The sequence below is a fragment of the Pungitius pungitius genome, chromosome 8 (assembly GCF_949316345.1).
Source record: "Pungitius pungitius chromosome 8, fPunPun2.1, whole genome shotgun sequence".
Classification (NCBI taxonomy): domain Eukaryota; kingdom Metazoa; phylum Chordata; class Actinopteri; order Perciformes; family Gasterosteidae; genus Pungitius; species Pungitius pungitius.
In genome coordinates this window covers 15,797,090-15,819,924 of record NC_084907.1, presented here as the reverse complement: position 1 = coordinate 15,819,924, position 22,835 = coordinate 15,797,090, and the positions used below count along the sequence as shown (strand labels likewise).

The 22,835-nt window shown below is 47.2% G+C and overlaps 1 protein-coding gene across 3 annotated transcripts; it reads left to right on the top strand.

Annotated features, from left to right (window-relative positions):
- The first annotated feature begins 603 nt into the window (after positions 1-603).
- rassf5 (Ras association domain family member 5) lies at positions 604-22,835 on the top strand. Of its 3 annotated transcripts, none has more exons than XM_037490811.2 (6): positions 604-1,412; positions 12,101-12,237; positions 18,712-18,825; positions 19,515-19,824; positions 19,918-20,033; positions 20,213-22,835. In XM_037490811.2, exons 1-6 carry the CDS (start codon positions 638-640, stop codon positions 20,354-20,356), a joined length of 1,596 nt encoding a protein of 531 aa, XP_037346708.2. In that variant the 5' UTR covers positions 604-637; the 3' UTR covers positions 20,357-22,835. The 3 variants fall into 3 exon arrangements, with proteins under 3 accessions (XP_037346708.2, XP_037346709.2, XP_037346710.1); XM_037490812.2 differs by lacking the exon at positions 604-1,412 and adding an exon at positions 4,662-5,921; XM_037490813.2 differs by lacking the exons at positions 604-1,412; positions 12,101-12,237 and adding an exon at positions 14,347-15,004.

Below are 22,835 nucleotides of genomic sequence, written 5' to 3'. Positions count from 1 at the left end.
TCACACCAACGTCCATCGCATTGTGTAGGCCCTGTTAGTAGTCGGGATCTGCTTTTTAAGACTTTCCATTGTCAGAATAAGATACTAAATATCAAAGATCTCTTTATATGCTCTTTATATGTTTGCCATTCCACAGAAAACATTTCAATGGGCATTCTATATAGAAAACATAATATTACTATTACTATCATAATGATGTTCCCCATGCTAAACTTTGTAATCCAGCCTCTGTTATAACGCCCGACAGATTGTTAGTTTGTGGTTCATGCCGCTCTGCTCTAGTCCGTCAGAAGGTAATTACTGTGACTACATTTAGAGTAACCTAAAGGTCGGATAAACATACAAATAAACATACCGATAAACAGCTAAAAAAGTCAAATATGGGCGTTGTTATTTGGGGATTTAATGGGCAATAAATGCCAACCCCTCCAGCGGGAAGCAGGGATTAGTGCGCGCTCCTGTCGCTTAGGCGCGAGCGCGCCCGTGGCATTTAAAGCTGTCAGAGCCTTTGCGTCACTACTACACGCGCTGTGGCGGGCGTGAGTGGAGTTTACATTCAGCGCACGGAGTGAAAACACACTCACTCTCACACACACACACACACACACACACACACACATTACGGGGTAACAGGACAATGGCGTCTGCGAGTGTGGTGGGGCAGCACCCGGGTCCACACAGGCTGGACTCGGAACCGCTGCTCTTCAAGCGGACCGGAGGCATGAGGAAAATCACCCTGCTGAGGAAGTCTTCCCGGGAGAAGATGATGTCCAGGAGAAGCTCGGCCAGCGGCCCGTCAACCGTCACCGAGGGGCGAACCCTGCCCTCGTCTCCGGGACCAGCTGGAGAAACGGTCGCGAGAGGAGAGCCGGTGCCCGCTGAAGGATGCCGAGCCGCCGCGCCACGTAACCTCCACCGGGGGGGCGGCGCGGACCGCGACGGGAGCAGCACAGTGACCGCCACCGGAGAAAGTCGCACGGGGCGCACCGACAGCGACTGCGGCACCCGCCGGGACTCGAACCCGCAGGCGGGTCGGAGAGAGACTTCGCTCAATGTTACGCCAGGCGGAGCGCTGACGAACGGACACAAAGGGGCGCACCGGCACCGAGACGCGCCACACGGGAGAAGGGACCCCCGCAGCGGACACGAGGTCATCTCCTCATCCGTGTCAGCGTGCGCGCGCTCCGGCAGTATAACTCTGGAGCGGCTCACACAGGGCAGAACCGGGGTGGTCAAGCTGGCCCGCAACGAGCCTCCCCGCAGGGAGGCCTGGTCCATCTTTCCCCGGGGTGTGGACCCTCGGGTGAGAACCGAGAGGGGTGAAGGACACTGGTTCGAGTCCAAGCCCTGCACGCGCGACTGGTGTGACGCCTGCAGCCGTCAGATCACCGCTCAAGCACTCATGTGTCAAAGTAAGTATAGAGTCATGAATGCATCATGTGTTCAGAGGGGTTTTGTGCTCATCTTGTGTCCTTCCTTCAGTCATGCGATTGATTGTGTTATTAAAGGAAGGAACGACTTGGGGTGTACCTTGTTTATAGTACAATATAGTCCTTATTAGGATTATTATTTTATGAAGGTCAAATAGCCTGTTGCTATCTCTTCCATAGTGGTTAGGTGGAAAAGTGTGCATGTGACTGAGCGAGTGTGACAGGGAAAAATATTTCCCTCCCTGGACGCCGCCAAAACCTTTCCTTGGAAAGCCCATTATCTAGTCCTTCCGGGTACGTAGCGTTAGAGTGGTAGAACTGCATGTGTTCAAGATTGTCTTGGATGTCATAATAAGAGTGGTTTGATCCATCGGGTATACAGTTATGATGCCTCTGGAGTCCCCTACCTGTGTAAAGAGCTGCTCAGGATCTGATGACATCACAACCCCACAGCTCTCTGGGACGCCGGCCGCTTAGCCGAGCCAATTTGACCTGTCAGATATGTGTTTCATCTGGATTGGGAGTATGCATAAAGACACACACGCTTTTGTTGTGAGGTTAACTTGAAGAGGGTGTGTTTGTGTCCAGACCGAGCATACAGAACAGTGTGTGTGTGTGTGTGTGTGTGTGTGTGCGTGTGTGTGTGTCTGTGTGAGAGAAAAAGAGAGTGCTGCTGACTTGGCATTTGTTCAGCAGCACTCTGCGGCTGCAGAACAGAGAGAGATGAAGAAATTGAAACACGGGTCGAAGAAGTGGCGTAAACAAAGGAGACAAAGGAACAGCGCCCAGGGCACGGCGAGCCAGAAAGCCAGACACACACACACAAGCAGAGTTTCTTTACAACCCGAGAACTTTTTGTCTCGTTTTATGGATCAAGCCGATTAACTGGAGTAGTGGCCGCCCAGATCAAACTGTCCCCTTTCAAAGGTCATCAGAGGTGAGTGCGGTGCACAGTCGTGGGGGGGGGGGGGGGGGGGTCACCAGGGCGCGCATGACAGGCGACACAAACACTTCAAGGGGTTTCTGCGGGGAGAGACGCAACCAGAACTGCCAAAATAGAAACAACGCGCGCACACACACACACACACACACACACACACATGCTCCTCTTTCATCTGCACCCAGCAAATGACAGGGAGTGAGGGACGGAGGCCTTGCCGCCATAAACAGCCATCATTCTGTCCTTTTGTCTTGTTGCGTGCCTCGCTCTCTCTGGCTGTCTTTAATTTATCCCCCTCCCTGCGTCTGCGTTGTTGCACACGAGGCGCATAGAGACAGCGACCCTTCCCCCCCCCCCCCCCCCACCTCGAGACAGCCGGCTCCTACGGCTGTCTGTGTCTGTCTGTGCTTTGAAAAACAAACCAATCTTTATTGCTTCCTGTGAAAGTCACGTGGAGTTTTGATTTGTAGTATGCATGATACCATACAGCGTAAAATAATGCAGCATATGGCCAACATGCCTCATAAGTGACAGTCTAGACATCCATGAGCTCTATATTTCTGCTTTACTGACTACTGAAGGAACTCACCTTTGAACAAAGAATACCTTTACTGATATATTGTTTAAATAAAGCTGTAAAGAAAGTCCCGTGTGTGGCGGTTACGTAAATCTGTACAGTAGTCGGTGGCTGTTGAACGGTGTCCCTCTGATTTGAACTGTCATCTCTCTGTGCTGGGACGTTGGTCCCGGCAGGCGGGAAGGAGGCAGGGAGTGAGGGAGGAGAATGACGGTTCCCTTAATCCCAGCTTGTGGTGTCTCCTGCCTGAGATTAAGGCTCAGGGATGGAGAGGTTGGGGATTACAAGCAGGCAGACAGTCAGACGTCAGATCAGTCTTTAATTAAAGCGTTCAGGGGGCTTTTGTGGCACCAGAGCTTTGACTCCCTTCGTTGGGTCCTTTCCTGTACTCAACTTTGTCCAGCACCAAGACACTGTATGTGCTCAGTTTCCTCCGAGTAGTTGCGATTTGAACCCTTATTGGGGTGGCACAAGCGACAGATGACCAATATGTGGTTGATATGTTATGGGCGGTGTTTATGTGTTCATCATTAAGCTCAGTTGGAATGGTTTTTATATGTAAAAAAAAAAATCATTATAAATATGGCGCTGTTGTCAAGTGATTATGCTAATTATCATTGCTTTGTATGAGGAATTATAACTGCTGACAAATGCATAATATACAACTAAATGTGCTTACAACTATATATATGTGTTTGTAGTCAGTTTATAAATGCTAAAAGGAGTTTGAAAATAGAAACTGAGACTTTTACCTCAAAGGGTAACCAAAAGAACCTCTAACACAGGGACATTCAGTTAGGGCTGCTACAATGATTGTTTACTAAATCAAATAATCTTTAAAAAAAAAATGAATTAATAAATTTGTCTAAATACATTTGGATTAACAGAGACATAAAACAAAATACTCTGTTGATCTTTGTTATTTTGTTTGACAAGCTCCTCTAACCACGATCTCACACCACGAAAAAGCCCAACTATTAAATAATGAACTATTGAATATTTGCCAGCTAGAGTGGAGATCCTTGTTGTTACAGTCAGCAGACGTGTCGTTTGCTGGGGCCGGCCTACTTCCGTAACACTTCCACATGCACAAAAAACACACCCGCTTACTGCAGACCTTCATAATAAACCTCTCAGTGTATCCTTTACGCCCCATGGCACTCCTCTCTCCAGAGGATGTGCCTTTTGGTTAAACCCCCATCTCCTCCTCGTTTGACCTCTTGGCCGACACAATACAGGCTTTGTCCTAAAAAACGCTCCCAGTCGATCTGTACACATCAGTCTGCTCACAGCTCCATTCACGGTTGAAGAAAACATGGGAAGAAGGTTGTGTTAAATGGTTCAGAACCTTCTTGTGCCAATACAAGAGTGCATTGACTTTTGAAGAGAGCTGTTGACCACATGTTCATAAAACTACTACATTGCACTTCTAAAACCTAGCATCTTTCTTCAGTATCGCCTAAATAGAAAAAGTCTCACCCGGTCGCCCCAGGGAAATCATTTCCCTTGAGATGGATGCAGATGAGAGTTTAGTTTCTGCAAAAAGACCCACACGGTGTTGTTGCTCTGCACCATTGCTGCTCAGCGTTCTGTATGGTACAGCGGGGGGGGGGGGGATTTTCAACCAGGCTATATTTAGGTCGCCCTTGGTGAACAGCGACAGGAGGACCCCTGAGGAATAGGTGGTTAGGGCAGAAAGGGCAGGACCAATGTCCGAAGCACATGTTCGATGAGATCGATTTGGACTTCTTGGATTTTACAAAGACGCCTGACGTCAATTTCTGTTCCGCGGTGAAGAAATGGGGACATCGAAGCGTAACCTTCGTCTGCCATTGCTCGCCATTATGTAATGTGCGTGTGAGTGAAACTGGGGAGCACATCCTCTTCCTCCAAACTCTCCACTTTAAGAAGTAGGGCAGAAGAATTCCCAGTGGCTCGCGCTCTCTCTATATTTTTTCTTTCTTTCACGGGGCATATTAATAACTGACGGACTGCGCATCACCTCAAACCCACACATGCAAGCATCAATACACACACACACACACACACACACATACTTGAGGTGCATGCCCCTCTGCAGAGATGCTCCCGTCTTGGCTTTTCCTGAATCCCATCCACTTCTCCACTGCAAAAAAGAACTGCGAAAAGTCAACCACTGTTGCTCTAGAGACGGGACGAGAGGAAGCAGGACTGTTCGAGGGGGGGTCTCTGTCTCTTTAAGCTGGGTGTTTGTTACTGCAGAGTGTGTGGGTGCTGCAGTAGAGACGGAGCGAGAGAGAAAGAGGGGAGAGAGCGAGAGGACGAGGGAGCATCGGTATTAGAGATACGCCTGGAGGGGAACAAGTAGCGCAGCAGAGATTCGGGGCTCATGTCCGCACGCTGAGGTGTGAGGGGAGAAGGGTGAGGGGAGAAGGGTGAGGGGCGAAGGGTGAGGGGAGCAGAGAGGCGAGAGCATCGGGGAGTGCAGGTGGAGGGGTGGCAGAGCGAGTGGAGAGGGGGCTGTTTGTACGGAGCGTGGCACCGGTGGCAGAGTGGCTGCGCTGGGATGGCAGAGGGGGGAACTGGGGGGGCTGGCGGTGGGGCAGTCCCCAGAGGGACAGGGGCAGCGGACAGGGCCAGGACAGGAGGACCAGCGACGGTTACGCGCACAGGACGGTGCCTGCCGGCTGGTGCCACCTTGCTCCATCCATGGCACAGATAGCGCCTCACGTCCCGTGGCAGGAGGACACGGCGGTGGGGGAGCCGGGGGGAGTTGAAGGCGTCAGGGTGGGCAGAGCGTTCCTCGGGCAGGTGTCCCTGCGTCTGGACGAGGTCAGGGGCGATCCGGAAGGGGAGGCCGGCAGCGCCTGCTTCGGGCAGGTGTCCCGGCGCCTGGGGAGGCTGCTGAAGAGGCTGCCAAAGTCTCGCTCCTGGAGTGACGGCCTGCGGATCCTCCGGCGATCCTCCTCTAACGGTTCTCTGCTCACCACCTCAGGTATGGCGTGGAGTGTGAACAAGTGGTTTTAAAAAGTGGGAGCTGTGACTTAGAAGTTGTGCGTGGAGTCCCAGCCAGGGGGGAGAGATGATGAGTGGACAAGTTGAGCCGGGTTGGCCGCCGAGGGACGGCTGCGGGCCAAAATATTTGGGCATTGTGCGCATCGTTCTGTCTATCTGTGAACCACAATGGCCTCGAGCTTTGTTACTCTTTGTGCGCAGGCCTCCTCTCTATCGGCCGATCTATCGCCCTTGCCCTTTGTGTGAGGGGAGCATAATGTGTGTGTGTGTGTGTGTGCGTAAGATCGTGTGTTAACAGTGAGGACACATGCTGCAGACTGGCTGTAAACAGCAGAATAGTCCGGAAAACAGGTCAAATGAAAGCAGTTTATTCTCTCTCCAGACACACAAACCCAGAGAACATGTCAGAGACATTGTCGACCCCTCGAGCGTTCTGCGTATAACGGGATTAACATATTGACTTTCCTATTTGGAGGAATTTGAGATACGGTGGAGCCAGCTCGAGTTTGCGAGCTATCGATCCGTCCCATGTTTTCTCCAAACGCAGAACTGGCTAATGCAGCTTTTTTTAGCGGGTGATGAATACACAATGCAACATTAGCACTAAGTGTGGCTGGGTCAAAATGAGAAAAATGGCTGGCGGCTGCAGACTTATTGATTCATTAACAGCAAGAGAATGACAGCTGAATTTAAAAAAAGATGTTGCCTCAGCTGTAGCGTGCATGTGGGCGCGTATGCGTGTGTGTGTGCCTGTGTGTGTGTTCCGCTCTGTGTAAGCATGATAACAACCTGACGGAACATTACTCAGGAGGCTGCTCATCAAGAGCTCACCACTCCACCTGTGACATCATGCTGCAGCCTCAAAAGCTTCAGAAAAACAGCATCAGACAGATGAAGGGTGCTTTTAGATGGTGTTAAATGTTTTACTGTCCCAAAACACATTCACATTCAGTTCCCCTTTGATTGCTTCTTCTATCTATTATTATCTTTCCTTATGATTAAGTCAGAATCTGGGATAATGACACAATGGGGAATTCTCTAATTCTCTTTAATTTTCCTATTCTCTGAATTGGAGGAGGAGTATACGGTTGGATGTGTTCATGGTCACGGTTAAATACGGCATTTCTGGGGATGCTTCTGAAAGGTTTTGTATTTTTCAGTATTACTTCATACAAAGTGTTGGGGAATGATATTATGAATACATGATCATATTGTGGTATAATTTTACAAATAACAAATGGAAGGCAAATTAAGGCTTGACCCAACGATTGCATTCCTCAAAATGTGACAAAAATACATAGATACAAATGCTACTGAATGGTTGTTTATTAAAATAATGATCTATTTGAGTCAGTATCTGGCTGATATCCGTTTTGTCAGTTTAATCCAGTCTTGGGACAGAATATCTCAGTCTCTGTTTATTTGAACAGCCTTTAAGCTGCTGTGAGTCCCCCAAAGTCCACATTTTAGAGTCATGAACATCAATATGATTTGGCTTACAGGTCCAATCTTAAACTTGGAAATAGTATACTGTCTAAAATATATTCTTAACTACTTATTCTGTTCTGTTGGAGCTTTCAGCCACTTTCTGTGGCCTTCATCAGCTGATTAACTTTCTTAATTACAACTCAGCAAAGTCCATTTGCAATGAAGGCAATGAAATGGGCCCGAAAGCTCTGAAAGAAATCCACTAAACAGCGTTTGAGTAAAGATGATGTGTTCAATCAATTTATAATGTAATTATCTAATTGCTCCTGTAAAGCTTCATCAGAGGAGCATTTAACTGCATTAAAAAGATACAACCTTAAACACACAAGCTTAGTAAAGATGTCGTCTTAAACCACACTTAAAGAATGGTTGTGAAATCCACTGATTTACTCTGTTTGTAAGCGATAAGCTACTTGAAAACTATTCCAGTTAGTTACTCTAAATCTTTTTACAGTATTTTTACAATATGTAACTTGTCACTAGCTGCTTGTTAATAACTGAATTTCACACTAAGTTGTGCACAGAAATTTTCCCATGAAGCAACAAAAACCAACGTAAGGCATCTGGCCTCCTCCATCTGCAGCTCACTGGACACAATAAGCCCTTAAAACCCAGTCTGGTTCTTCTTGTGTTGGTTTGGGCAATTTCAGGGAGCATCTGTAGCTTGACAGATGGAGGAATCAAGGCAGGGGAAGGTAGAGATGGCGGATAAAGAACTTCAGCACTGAATATAAAATGATTGTTTGTGTGCATATAGACACAGATGTCGAGGGGAACTGGGGCAGACTTTATTTAGATTAGGAGAGGTTTATTTTGCTCCTGTCTGGTGGGTCACCATGTGCAGCTTGTATCCCGGAAGCTGACAACGTGACAGAACGGAGGCCTGATCACTATGACCTGTAACCATGGGCCGTAGCATGAGTGTATTATGGTGCGTGGTATGTGAGCAGCACAGTGGGAGAACATGGGTAACTGCTCCAAATGAGCTATGATGGGATCAGACTGTCCAAAGCCCCCCAAAGCTGCTCCTAATTCCTTCATAAAACCAGCAGAGCTCCCTTTAGGTTCATTAGTGATCGTGTTGATATCCCTGCTTAATCCTTACCCGAACGACTCCTTCCTAACGCAGACAAAGAGCAAACGCAGTATGTCCCTCCTGTGGTGTCTCTATCTGGTGCCGCGCAGACATCCTCCATGACCCAAGAAACGCTGCTAATCTGGGCCTCTGCCCTCCCCTGTCTGTCCCACAGCCACCCCATCTCCCAGTTAAAAACAACCCCCCCCGCACCACTAATCTCCTACGATGGTCCAGCAGATGATGCAGAGACGAGAAAGGAATGACGGGGAGTGGAAAAACAACCAAATACTGTGATTGCTGTCCCTTTTTTAGTTGTCATTTAACACGCTGCAGTGAAAAGCTCATCTTTTCCCGACTGCCCTCTTAGTTCTATCGACCCCGTTAACACAGCCACCACACACAGCTCTCTGGATACCGGATACCTAAGATCCCTCGTCTCTTTCAACCAGGACTTTCCCAGCGCGCTCGCTTCCTCTCTTCTCCGCCAGCCTCCGTCACCGTCCAGCTCTGGAGTCCTTTTAAAAGCAGTCGAGCTGGAACGATGGCATGAGAGACAGAGAGGGAGTCTGTGCACACATCCCTCTTCCAGTCTTCCATGGCGATAGATGACACCACAGTCCTTCCCCTCACACACAGCCTCTGGAGCCCATGGCTTCGTGCAGGATGGACTGATCCTGATGAGTGTTTATGGCACTTCATTTACAGTCATCCATTGCTGTCCCCAATGCCCAAATTGTCCCCAAATGCGGGGCGTGCATGCCTGTCCATGTTCGGTCCCCGTCATCACAGTCTCTAAATTGTACAGTTGGAGCAGGAAATGCCTCGCCTGAGATGAAGTTGATCTTTAAACCGGTGCGTCCTGGCAGCAGAAGGACATAGTTACAAAACACATGATTGAGAGGTATGGGATGACTAAACAATCAAACTAAATGACAGCTCTGCCGTTTACTAGACAAAGTGTCGCTTTAGGCCAATTGAAAGAAATAGCCTGTCATCAGTGGCAGTTGGATAAGCTTGTCTTTAGATCATAAATCCTTTTGAAAGACTCTGCTGAGACAGGTTCTTCAAGTTTTCTACGTGACTGAAGCGTTTTCGAGTCAGAGGTAGCAGAGTACAGGCAGGCTCTTTGTCCCTTTCACCATTGACCGCACTACAGAATCTAACTAAATACAGAAGTAAAAAAAAGGGTAGTTTCCAGCCAAATTCGGAGTGATTGACATTAAACGTGTTGGTGCACGTGCCGAATCCTGTGACTCTACCAGGGAAAAAAAGGTTTTGGAATTACCATGGGTGAACCTCAAAACAACTTGTCCAGCAAAAAAAAAAAAATCCAGCCCAGGGGATTCTGCCTCGCACTCTTTAACCAAAACAACTTCCCCATATGATGTTCTCTGTAACCATGTGCTTTCCACAGAAGGACATGAGAAGGGAATCCCCTGTTAATCCTAACATGAAGTCCAGCCACATTAGTTGCCGTGGCCCTCGGGCCCCGCCCACCTTACCTCCTTGTGTCCATTACAAACATGTATTACAGGAATTCACTTCTGTTTGCTTTGTCATGGTTTTGTTAATACGTTTTCACAAAGATACACTCTTATAGTAGTGGACAGTATTTTGTGCAAAATACCGACTTCCCTGTGTGTAAATACAGCACTTTGTAGTTATAGTTTGTGTATGTATGTATGTATAAATATATACATTTATGTATGTGTGTGGGTCTGGGAGACAGACAAAGTAGGTCTTATCAGTGTGGGAATGATCTGAAGCCCTGGTGCACTGTGGCTTGCTGACGTGCTGTATCTTGCTGTAGGTGTGGGACAGGGAACAATCTCTGAGCGTTCCTCCCATTTTCCTTGCAGTTCGCCCAACTATATTTCCTGTCTCCTCGATTAATTATCGGAGAAAAGCCAAAGGCGGGGAACCCTCCAACTCACAACCTCCACTGAGGAAGACAACGGGGTGGGGGGGGGGACTTTTAAGCCACCATGTTGAATATTTGACCACAACTAATAAATCAATCTCCCCATCTAACTCTGTAAGATATTGATCATCTCCCAAAAAAAGTGTAGAGAAAAGTAGACGCACACGGATTCCAGTGGGAGGGTAGATGGTGGAAGCGGAGGAAAGCAGGACAGGAAAGGAGTTTCTCTCTTCCTTTCCATTGTGTGTCCTTGCTGTCTCTCCTTCTGCAATGTCCTCTTAACTGTCATGAGCAGAGGATCCCTTATCGCAACTCTCCTCTCTCCTCAACACATCCCTCCTGTCAGCGAGGCACCACAGCCCTTCCCTTTCTCTCTCTCTGCCAGCTTCTACCATCACACACACACACACACACACACACACACACACTTATGTCTGTCTCCGTCTCTTACGCATTGACCTCTAAACGTAGCTTCCCTATTTGTTGGACACATCCCTCCTGTCAGAAAGCTGTGTCTCCCTCTACTCTTCTTCAGTAATCAGGCCAGTGCTAAATACATGAAGTGCTTCCTTCAAACAACTAATCATTTATAAAATACCGGCATGAAGGTACATCTTTATGCACCCTGCGCACACAGCCTCCTAGCTTTACGTCGGTATCGAGCTCCTCTGGTTTTCACAACGGTCATCAAGAAGCCTGTTGCCATGGTAACGGGTCAGATGCTGAGTGCGGGAGACGCAGTGGTGTCCCTCTGTCAGCAGGATACAGACGGAGCCACTAATATCCGCCGACAGAAGAACCAGCGGGCGGAGCGCTGACTGCAGCACAAAACAGGTTCAACGCTTCAACGTTGGCTCCTGATTGAACGCGGCGGCGCAGTGCACCGTGAAGTGTTTTATTTTAAATGATTTTCAGCAGGAGAACCACAAAAAGGGGCCGACTCAGGGGCCCCTCCTCTCTCTCTCTCTCTCTCTCTCTCTCTGCTTGTGCGGTTTAAACGTCTCGCCTTTCTGTGGATTATCTCCGCCGACAGAGGAGACGTTAGATGGGAAACGCCTCTGACCACAATAAAGACTTGACCAGACATAAACCAGCCGAGGCTGTCACATGCGGGTCCAACAGAAAACAAAAGAACAGTGGGCTATTCTCGGCAGTTTTTGGGAAAGCACCTAAAATCTGTTGGTCTCTCGCGGAGCAGTAAGATTGGAGTTGACCATCCATGTGCTGCCATGCTGGGACAAAGCTTGTTTGCTTTGAAAATGTAAACTCCATTGTTACAGTATGTCTGTATTACATAATGCGTTTGTCTCCCCCATATTTTCCTTGTATACAGTGTGTGCATTATCTATCATGGGGTGTGTCTGTGTAATACGTTTTGGGGTCATTTGACATGTTATCAAACCGAAGTTTGGATCTTGTATAGTTACTTCTCAACCTAACAAGCCTATATTGCCTTGCCGGGTAGTGCTCTTGGTGCTGTCTGGTACCTTGTAGGTGTGTGTTGTGGCCTTTGCCACTAGATGGAGTTAAATCTCTGTAAAAGGAAGAGTTTGTGAGACTGTACCTGTTAAACCTCACACCCTTAAAGTTTCCAGTGTTTTTTCTCTGCTGTTGGTCTGGTCCTTCCCCTGTGTGCTCTCGTCTCTGATGGTTGTGTTTCTGTGTTCATCAGACTGTAGCTACACGTGTCACCTGGAGTGTGAGAGCAAGGTCCAGCTGGACTGCAACCGGAAGGACGGAGGGCGTGAAGAACGTGAAGAACGTCCATCGCCCAGAAGACGCTGCTCCTCTGCGGCCCCTCGGCTCAAGGCGAGTAGTCGAATGCAAAAAATGAAAATTCACCCAGTAGAAAGGTTGTGGCTAACTATTTGTTACATTTCTAAGGGCACTACACAAGGGCATCTGAATTTACGTGGGTTCAAACTTTTTGTAAGTGTGCAGAGGTGTACATGAGTCCCAATTGAGTAATGGCAGTGTTCACTCGGCAGCATCTCTCCAAACCTACACTCAATTGCATAATCATCCTCCTCTTTCACAACATGTTGCACCTAAGTTGTCTACTTGTGAATTTATATACTGTATGTGCTTATCTGCTTATATTTAGTCATTGAATGTTCCCGGGGACAGAATATGCTCCGTCACATAAACCTGTGATGTGCCTCCATCTGCCCTTCACGTGTCATGGCCTCCACCCTCCTCCTCTTGGAACTTCTGTTATGGCATAGCTGTGTCAGCTCAACCTATTCTCAGATGAGCTGTATGCTCGCAGAATACATGAAGCCATCCACTATTTCAAATGTTAAACAAAAAAGAAAATCCATTCTTACTCGTACTGTATGATGGGATTCATTCATTCTGTACAATAATTATGTCAAAGCACTCCAAATAGTGCTTCGCCCACTCTCACTAGTTATAAGTACATGTGAGTGCTCATGCTGCTTGCATGTGGCATCCAAGCCTCAGTCACCCACACGATGCGAACCAAACACACACACACACACACACACACACACACACACACACACACACACACACACCCAGCATGCACAAAAGAAAGCTGGATAACCCCGGAGGCTTGCAGCAGAACCATGGCAGCTACTCTAAGCCTAGAGAGAAGATAACGCAAAATCAGGCCCTGGTAGTCTGCCAGGTACTTCTTTTCACAGGGAGCATGAGCAAATGCACGCAATTATTCTAGCGTGAAATATGAGGGGAATGGCAAATATTGGTTCGACCAAAGAGGAGGATGAATTGAGGACATTTACTATGTAATGAAAATACATTTTGTACAGTTATTTTTTTGCGTATCCACTCTTACTTCATGTTTCAGAGTGTAACACTTTGTTAGTACACGAGCAAGCACGGAGATGTGACAGATTATTTCCTGGGTTCCTCTTTCTCCCCTTTTGCTCTGTTTACTAGCTGCAGCTGTGTGTGTGCGCGTGCATGTGTGCGTTCTAATTTCCCCCCTGTTCACCCGCAGCTCTGCTCTTTTTTTAAAATCATACTGCAAAGGCGGACAGATGACCATATTATGCGGGATCAATCTCCTCAGCAGTGACAAGGGCATCTTCTGCTTTGTGACAAGGTGGGTCACTGCCAGAGTCAGGGGGCAGATTGTGGGGTCAGCCTAAGGTTAAACGATCACCGCAATCCCCATCCGCATGGCCGTAATTCATTATTTTCCTAATCTCGCTGTGAGCCGTCCCCTCCATAGGGGACACGCAGCCGTGGAGGGGGATGTTTTGGCAGTGTCACGCCCACGATTTGATTTGAATACAAAACGAAAGCCCTTATTAAATGTGCCACAGCGCAACACAAAAGCCACGTTTTACCAGCCTTTCTGCAGCCTCCCGTCACTGCTGTGATGCTTCGGTGATGCTTCATATCGCTCACTCATAAGCATTTCTCTTTCTACTTAATCACCTCCCTCTCTCTCTCTCTCTCTGCAAGAGGAAGTAGCGCGTGCTCTGCAGGGTGCAGCTGCAGGCAGGAAGAGAGAGAGAGAGAGAGAGAGAGAGAGAGAGAGAGAGAGAGAGAGAGAGAGAGAGAGAGAGAGTAGAGTGAGGGGGGGCGCTGATAACACGCTCAACCACAGATGGTTGAGCAAGGCTGCAAGAGAGTGAGGGGGGGAGCGCGGGGAGAAGAGAGAGAGAGAGAGAGAGAGAGAGAGAGAGAGAGGCATCCGTCTCTCACGTAGTGTTGACAAAGCGAGAAGAGGAGAGGAGAGAGGAGGGATCACGTGGTCTGTGGACGTCTCGTCGCTGTCTCCTGCGGGCGGATGGATGCTCACCACTCAATACATGCCGGGCCTGAGCTGAATGAACTGCTTCTGTTTCTCGTCGCGTAGACGCGGACACTGAGGGGGGCGGGGGGGTGTGCGGTGTGTGTGTGTGTGTGGGGGGGGGGGGGGGTTAACTCAAGCCACCTCCCTGTTAACAGACTCTGCGACACCGGTATGTTTCTATGCGCGTGAGAGGGTCACTCGCGGTGCATGAGCGTGTGTGTGTCTGTGTGTGTGTGTGTGTTTACACGTTTGGCTGCAAGGGTACGTCGCGTGTGTGACACCGGCGGCGTCAGAGCGCACGCACGCGCACACATACGTGGAAGGAGGAAGTGACTAGCCCGTACGCGCTCTCGGATTTCCTGGGTCTCTCCTCTCCGGTGGCACGCGAAGCGCCGAACCCGAGCCGAGTTCACCTGTCTCGCCCCCCCCGCACGCGGGACTCAAACTCTCCTGGATGCATCGGAGGAGGAACGCGGACTTTTCTTCCTGGATGAGAGACGGACGACGAGAGGCGCGTTGACTCTTGACTCCTCTTCTGCTGCCGTTGTTGAGATACGCCAGCACTTCCCCCCCTCCCCCTCCCCCCCCGACCTGTCAACGTGTTGTTGCACCGGTCGCCTGGGGACTCCTCCGGACCTCTCCATGACCGTCAACGCGGTGCTGAACCCCTCCATGACCAGCAGTAACAGCATGAGCAGCGGGTACTGCAGCCTGGACGACGAGAGCGAAGACTTCACTTTCTTCACGGCCAAGACCTCGTTCTTCCGCAAGAGCCACCATGCGGCCAAGGTACAGGTTCAGGGTCCCTCTGAGAGATGGAGGTGTGACACCCCCCCCCCCCCCCCCCCCCCCCCCCCTCACACGGGTCTGTTGATGCGTGTTTCCACTGTGCTGGGAACTAAACGGCCACTTGTATCTAAAACTTGCTCGGGCGAAAGCAGAAGGGTGGAGAGGAAGTGGTGGTGTGCGTGTGTGCGTGTGTGTGTGTGTGTGTGTGTGTGTGTGTGTGTGTGTGTGTGTGTGTGTGTGTGTGTGTGTGTGTGTGTGTGTGTGTGTGTGTGTGTGTGTGTGTGTGTGTGAGCGAGTGTAGGTACGTCTGTTGTGTCATATTGTCATATTTCAGCAGAGATGTGAAGGGATGGAAACCTACACATTCCATAGAGGCTTCTTCTCAACAGTGCGTAGGAGATGTTTCCGTAGATACAGAACTGATACGTGTGTGTGTCTGTGTGTGTGTGCGCGTGTGTGTGTGGAGCAACTACTTGACTGTAGCGAACCATTTTCTCAGTTACCATAGCAACTCAGGGTTTTGTTGGCACTCACTTCCTGAGCTCTGCTTTTGGTCTACTGTACATATTACTGCACACATTATAGTGTCAGAGAGCTTAGCCTCAAAATAAGCAGAATTGCTCGCACTACCGGTATTTAGATGCTTCTCTATTGTTGTCGGGGCCTTTCCCATAATGCAAAGGTGACTGAATCCTCTTCTGTACATACGTAGAAAAGTAATTGGGGTTTTTTTGGCTGCAAAAAACCCACACAGTCATTTGCATTCATATAAAACACACACACACCATTGTCTACTGTTCTGGTCCTGACTCTGTCTTTGGTGTCTGACTTCGAATAGGTATAATATCTGAATAATTGACCAGCTGTGTTGTCAGTGTGCACAGTTAGAGTTGCTGCTTTGCTGAGGTAGAAGGGTTTTGGGATAATAAGGAACAGCTCTTGAATTGCGTCCTCTAGTAGAACCCTAAAAAAGGCCTTGAAGGGATAGTTTCCTGCTTTAGTCCTGCATTTGAATATGACAAGAAGATAATGCAGAAGAGCTTTTTGTGCAAATAGAGACACTATCACATATGCTGTGTCTGAAGATTGCCAGATATGTCGCAGTTATGTCGTCTTCCGTGCCTCTGTGCATTCATGTGCCCAGACACAGGGAAACAGTTAAATCCATCAAAACTGGGGAAGGAGGGTTCATATCTTCTTTGCTTCATTAATTATTTCCAGCACTCAGCTTTTGCTCCAGATTAGCAGGCCAGCTTTAATGTGTGTGTGTGTGTGTGTGTGTGGTGAGCAGGGGGCATGCTCAGTTTATCCAGGTCTGCTTTTTGATGCGGTGAACATTAACAACATAAGACTGAAGTATCTCAGACACTGCACACATCAAGCAATTAGGGAAAGGGTCTGGAGGTGGACTAAATGCTGTAAAATGTTAAAAGATTTCATCTAGAAAACACAATACACACGTATATAATATGATGCATGGCTTTACATTCCAAGCCCATAAAAAGTAGATTAACATCAATCAGCATGTGTGTTTCTCCATCCGGCGTCACCCCTCGTCACTTGACCCGGTCAAGGCGCTGCGCTATTGCACATGTTCATGAGATGTTGTTGAAATCTGACAAAAGATTTAGCTCTGTATCAATCGAGTATTAGTTACTTGAGTTCTGACAGGGCCGCCATGTCCTCAATCGTGCCCACTTGTAATAGATCCGAGACTCTAGTGTTACCTGAAGATCACAATGTCAAAATCTACCACACACCCACACAAAGGTGTGACTGAGTCAGTCAGGAGTGAGTTTGAGTGGACAAAGAGCTCGTCACGTTAGGCACGTTCGTATCATGCCGACTACTTTGCAGCCACATTTCCAAAGGGTGACCTCTCTTGTCTTTTCTCATCAGAGCGAGAGCATCAACACTTACTCAGTCACCCTGAGGGTTGTGTGTGTGTGTGTGTGCTCGTGTGTCTGACACTTATGTAACGGTCTGTCTTCCACACACTAAAGCTGCATTACATCTCTCTGAATCCGCCATAATTAAACTGGATTAACTGGCTTGGACCTGTCACCTGTAATATTATTATTATTATCAGACAATGACCAATCATATCGTGGGAACTAAAAGAGATGCTGATGTTTTCTAGGTGAAATAATCTTTAGTTGTTGTATCCTTTTAATAAAATGGACGTTTTTTTTCCTCACGTGTGTCATCAGGTAGGTTCTGTTTGTTCAGTAAAAATGAGAAATTAATTGGAGTAAAACATCATCGTTTAGCATCTGAGATTAGAACTATTTCAATAAGACTTAAAAAAATCAATTTCCCTGGAATCAAACTATAGATATAAATCATTTTCATTTGCTATTATTGATTTAAGGTGCTAGTACCTCAAACAACAAAACTGTCTGTGTTGTCTTATAATCCCAGTTCAGACTGATTAGGACGCGTTCCATGTGGAACTCTATTGTCCCCTGGCGCCGTGACGGGTGCAGACGGGCAGGGCGCCGCCTCTGATGCGCTCACAGACTCGCGGACAAACGCAGGAATTCCTGCGAGGTTCTTTTCACTTTGTTGCCTTAGACGGGGGAAAGATTTGGCACACAGGTCACCTCCTCCAGGTCCTAGAGGTTCTTTTTAACCCTTTAAACTTAATGTGAGTGAGTCGTTGGAGAAACAGAACCGGGGCTGCACATTTGGAAAGGGGCTTGCATCCTGATCAAAAGGGATTTCCATAGTTGAATTTGTGACCTGCAACATCAAAAAAGACTCCGATTTGAAGAACCATAAATGCAGGAGGAGTTGTCGAAGAGAGATAAAAGCAGCAACAAAAAGAATAAACGTGGAAGCCAAAAATCAAAGGTCCCCTTTGCTGTTCCTATTCACACGCACAGCGTGCACGCGAGTGTTGTTACTCATCACAAGGTGTGTGCGCACACAGAAACGCACACGCTTTATCACACAAGCCGAGGACTCCCCTCCAGAAAGGACTTCTGCCCTTAATTCTTTCTTTCTCTTTCTTTCTCTCTCTGCCACAGAAAATGCAAACGAACAAGAGAAGGGAAAAAATGCCTTTGTGAGGATGCATCCACTGTACTATAAATAACCCAGTCAAACTCTGTGTTGCTAAGGCTGGCTCAGTGGCCGCTCTTTCATCATTCCTCACCCCGTACTCTCCTCTTTCACTGCATCCTCCTCTTTGCCTTCCCTTCCTCCCTCCCTCCTTTTGTTGCTCCTTCTCTCACCCTCTGTCAAAAAGGGAAATGAGTGAGAGGGAGGCGGCGCCGTCAATATACGCGCGCTGTGATGCTGAATGCCCGATTTGCTCCATTAACAACATTTCTGGTCTCGCCTTTGAGCTATGGAGTCGTTGGAGTTGTGTGATCATGAAGAAGAGACCGCATGAAGTTTGTAAGAAAGCCCCGTCGGCGTCAGAGAAACAGGTGGAAAAAGATGGAGGCAGGTGTTGTCACGAGTAGTGCAAGAACCAGCCCGAGGTCATGTTTAGTCTGATGACAACATGCCTGCGAGTCAGGTCGTATACTCACAGAGGTTCGAAGGGTTCAAAGGTCTTTCTTGTTTCTGGTGTATCCAGATACATCCTCCAAGGTGGAGCATTTGATTTTTACAGGAATTGTGGAGGGTGATGCGCCATCTGCTGGTTAAAATATAATGAGCATTCTATTGAGTTTAATATTTCTCTTCTTGCTTTGCAGCCGAAGGAGGCCAAGGAGGAAGAGGAGGATGGAGCAAGGGACCTGTCAGAGGAAGAGGTGCAGACAAGGATCGAAGAGTACAATGCTCAAGTCTCTGAAAATGGCATGAAGCTGGTGAGTTTTTAACTATTATTGCAGCTGCTGAATGTACTGTGTTATATACATGTATAATGGCTACTATCAATGCAACTGCCCTTTTACAACTTCCTTGCTCTATTTTGATGAATAGAAACAGGAAATAGAGCTGAAACATAATGTTGAAAATGATTTACAAAAAAAGGGTACACATAAGTTAAACGAGTGCGGGAAATAACAGCAGTGAGGAATTGATTTGAATTGTTTACCCTAATAAGTGTTGTCAGCATTAACGATGTATGGTTTCATCAAAGTAAAGTAACTTCTATATACGTTACATTTTCCCCCCTTTGTAAATATGCAATGAATCCTCCTAGGGGTGGAACAAATACTGGTTCTGTGTTGTTGTGACTTAGAATAGTTTGACATTCAAGCATATATGGTTGTTGGCCTTAGGTGCGTGGAATGAAAAGATTGATACCACTGCTGTGTCTCGCAGATTAGCTTAGCTTAGCATAAAGATGGGTAAAAGTGCTAACCTTTCCACCTGATTTCAGTCTTTATGCTAAGATAGCTAATGGTTGCTGGCAGCAGCATCATATTTATACATCATACAGGCGTGAGATTTATCAAGAGCCAGAACTAATTGTTCTCTCCAGTCCTGCTGTAGTGAACACAGCCACACCGAACTCTCCTATCGTCTCTTTCTTTCTCCCTGCGCGCTCAAGGCTTCGGACGGATCCTACACAGGCTTCATTAAGGTCCACCTGAGGCTCAGTCGGCCAGTCACCGTCCCCGAGGTGGAGGCGGCGGGCTCAGAGGGAGAGTCCAGGCAGACGTCTGGCCAGGATGGGACGGACGGTGGGCAGAGTGAAAAGAGGACCTCCTTCTACCTGCCCAGTGACTGTGTGAAGCAGCTGCACATCAGCTCTCTGACTACCACCAGAGAGGTCATCCAGGGCTTGCTGAAGAAGTTCATGGTGTTGGACAATCCCCGCAAGTTTGCACTGTACAGGCAGACGCACCGCGACGGACAGGGTGAGCAGAAGACGCCCGCTTACTAGATTGTCTGCAGAAGACATGTGGAAGACACAGCATTGAATGATCTTTGTGCTTTCTCCTCCTTTTTAGATCTGTTCCAGAAGCTTCCCCTGTGTGAGCGTCCTCTTCTTCTGAGGTTGAAAGCAGGGCCTGACCCGCAGCACCTCAGCTTTGTCCTGAAGGAAAATGAAACTGGGGAAGTGGAGGTTAGAAAAAAAAACTGACATTTGCACACGGACACTCCCATGTTTAACCCCTTCATGTATCGGTTTTTGCTTTATTGTCATGAAAGCTGAGGCCATATTCTCTTTGTCAGACAATCATTGAACGCTATTAGCTAAATCTTTCTGCGGTATGACAACGTGTGTCTATCATTCTCTTACAGTGGCATGCATTCTCTGTTCCCGAGTTACAAAACTTCCTGGTAATCCTGGAGAAAGAGGAAGCGGAGCGCGTGCGGATAGTGGTGCAAAAGTACACTGCGTACCGACAGAAACTACAACATGCCCTTCAACAACATGACCCCTGACCCCATGGCCTGATACCTTACGACCTTAACCCAGGGAGAGACTGCCCCTCTGAACGCTGAGCCCCTGAAGACACGTCATCTATTCCGAGACGGGAGAAGAGCTGAACTTTTCTCCACCCTCCACACACAGAAACACCCAAACATACAGGATATCCACACTCGGATGCATCCCATTTCTCAGGACGCATGCAACAAGCCCCCTCCGCCAACCACACATCCACTACCCGCGGGGTGGAGAAGGGGGTTAAAGCGACGTGAAAGGTTACAGGGTGTGTGACCTGATAGCAGATTGGGCAAGCACACACACACACACACACACACACACATGTGAATATGAATTATTACAGTTTTCCCTATTAGAGAGATTCCCTTTTCTTCTGCTACTTCTGCTGCTGCTACTGTAAGTGTTACTTATGCATGAGTCTCTCTCAGCTCAGCCCCCTGCACATGGAGCTAGAAGGAAAATGGAAGGCATGGATTATTTTGGATGAAAGGACAATCATACGGGGTGTTCTTTTTCATTTTATTTTTCCTGGAATTGATGTTCAGAGTTATCTCCTGATGTATTATATCTGTGCTGGAATATAAGAGGTGTTTGCGAGGAAAATGTGAGAAAGCAAGATCCATTCTCTGATTTTTCTCAGGGAGCATGCGTTAAACAAAGAGAAAACCTAAAACTTAATACAACTCCCTGTTTCAGATAACTTTGTTCCAAAAACCAGCCTTTGGCATTCGATTCTATCATATTATTTTCCTACTTTAGAGCCACGTGAGAAGCCACTCTCTAGTGCTTTGTGGACTGGGGAGGTCTTGGATCAGACCCGGTCACCAATCATCTCCCTCACATCTCTCAGACAGTAACTGTGATTTCATTTTACCTCCCCAAATCCCCATGCTGAGCGAGGCAATCTGCATATGTCTATAGATTTTACACTTTATTGTAAAAGAGATTTTACAGTTATTATGAGTTGCATTTGAATGTGAGGTTTTTTATTATTTTTTTCACACCAAAGTTTAGAAGGACAGACGTATTGAGAGGATTTTAAAGGGATACAAGACACATGTATCTGCTTAAAGGTGGTGTCTGTTAAGATAAAAACAAATCAGCTTCTGTTTTTGCACATATAGATGGAGGTCACTGAATAGCCCAAGTCTTTGTGGGCGAGCATGCATTTCTGCTTCTCTTATCTTTTCATCTCCCCATGTAAAACTCCAGAAAAAAAGATTATATTGAATCCATGATAATGGCTATGATGTACCAATGATTTGTTTGCTATGTATTATGTAGACACTGGAAACAGAGTGGTGGTTTAACTTGCTTTGTTTTGTTATTGCAATGATTATTAATATTATTTTGGGATCATTCCTACCAGTGTGTGTGTGTGTGTGTGTGTGTGTGTGTGTTAGAGAGAGAGAGAGAATGCGAATAGTGTTTTATAATGAGTGACTGTGTATTATCAGCGCTCCCTCATGGGCCTCACTTATAACATGCATTGTGTGCACGTGTAACATAACGCATCACAACTGCATATTAGCTTGTCTTATAAACATTATGTGAAATGCATTTATCATAGAATTAATGCATTGAACCAAAGCATTTACAATCTTCATTTCCCACACATTCTTCATCTTTTAGGTAAAACCATAGAAATATTGATAAATGAGGCCCTTTGTCCATAAGCACGTGCTTTTATTATTTTCAATGCCACCACCCATCGCCCGAGCTGTTGTGGCTGGCAGTGCCTTTTGTTTCATGTGCCCCTGTGAATATATGGAAGGTGTGTTTCAGCACACAGGTGCCTGAGTGTGTGTGTGGGGGCTTTTGCATGTGTGCAAATTTCTTGGGTGGTGTTGTACATTTTTCTTTCTTTCAGATCCCCTCAATACATTCGTCTTTCCAACAACACTCTGTAGGCGTCTGTGTGTGTGAGACTGTGGTGTGTTTTATTTATTTCATGGTCCACCTCATTCCTATAATATTATCTCAAGGATGGTGAATCCTTGATGCTATTTTTTCTGCAATGTATTTTGGTTGATTTGAAGAAGTGTGTGTGTGTGTGTGTGTGTGTGTGTGTGTGTGTGTGTGTGTGTGTGTGTGTGTGTGTGTGTGTGTGTAAAATTAGCAGAACTGTACAGAATATAACAACAAAATAAAAAGGACACCCTTTACTTGAATGTTATCATGTGTCTGGGTTCGTTGTGGTTTCACTGAAGAACACAGCAGTAAAAAAAAGCATTACTCGTCTGCATATTATGTCGATCTCAACGTTATGATGAGGCGCAAAATGGTTCCCTTTGTCTTCAACCTTAACATGAGAAGAAAATCACATAATGGAGATATATGTCGCATTGCATAACACATGTAGAAATCTATAAACCACGGGGGATCTGGAAGGAATCCTCAGCTACTCCTCTCAGTTGCTTTCCCTGAAAAGACATTTTCCTCGTCCTTTATGTTATTAAAAAGGTTAAAAATCCA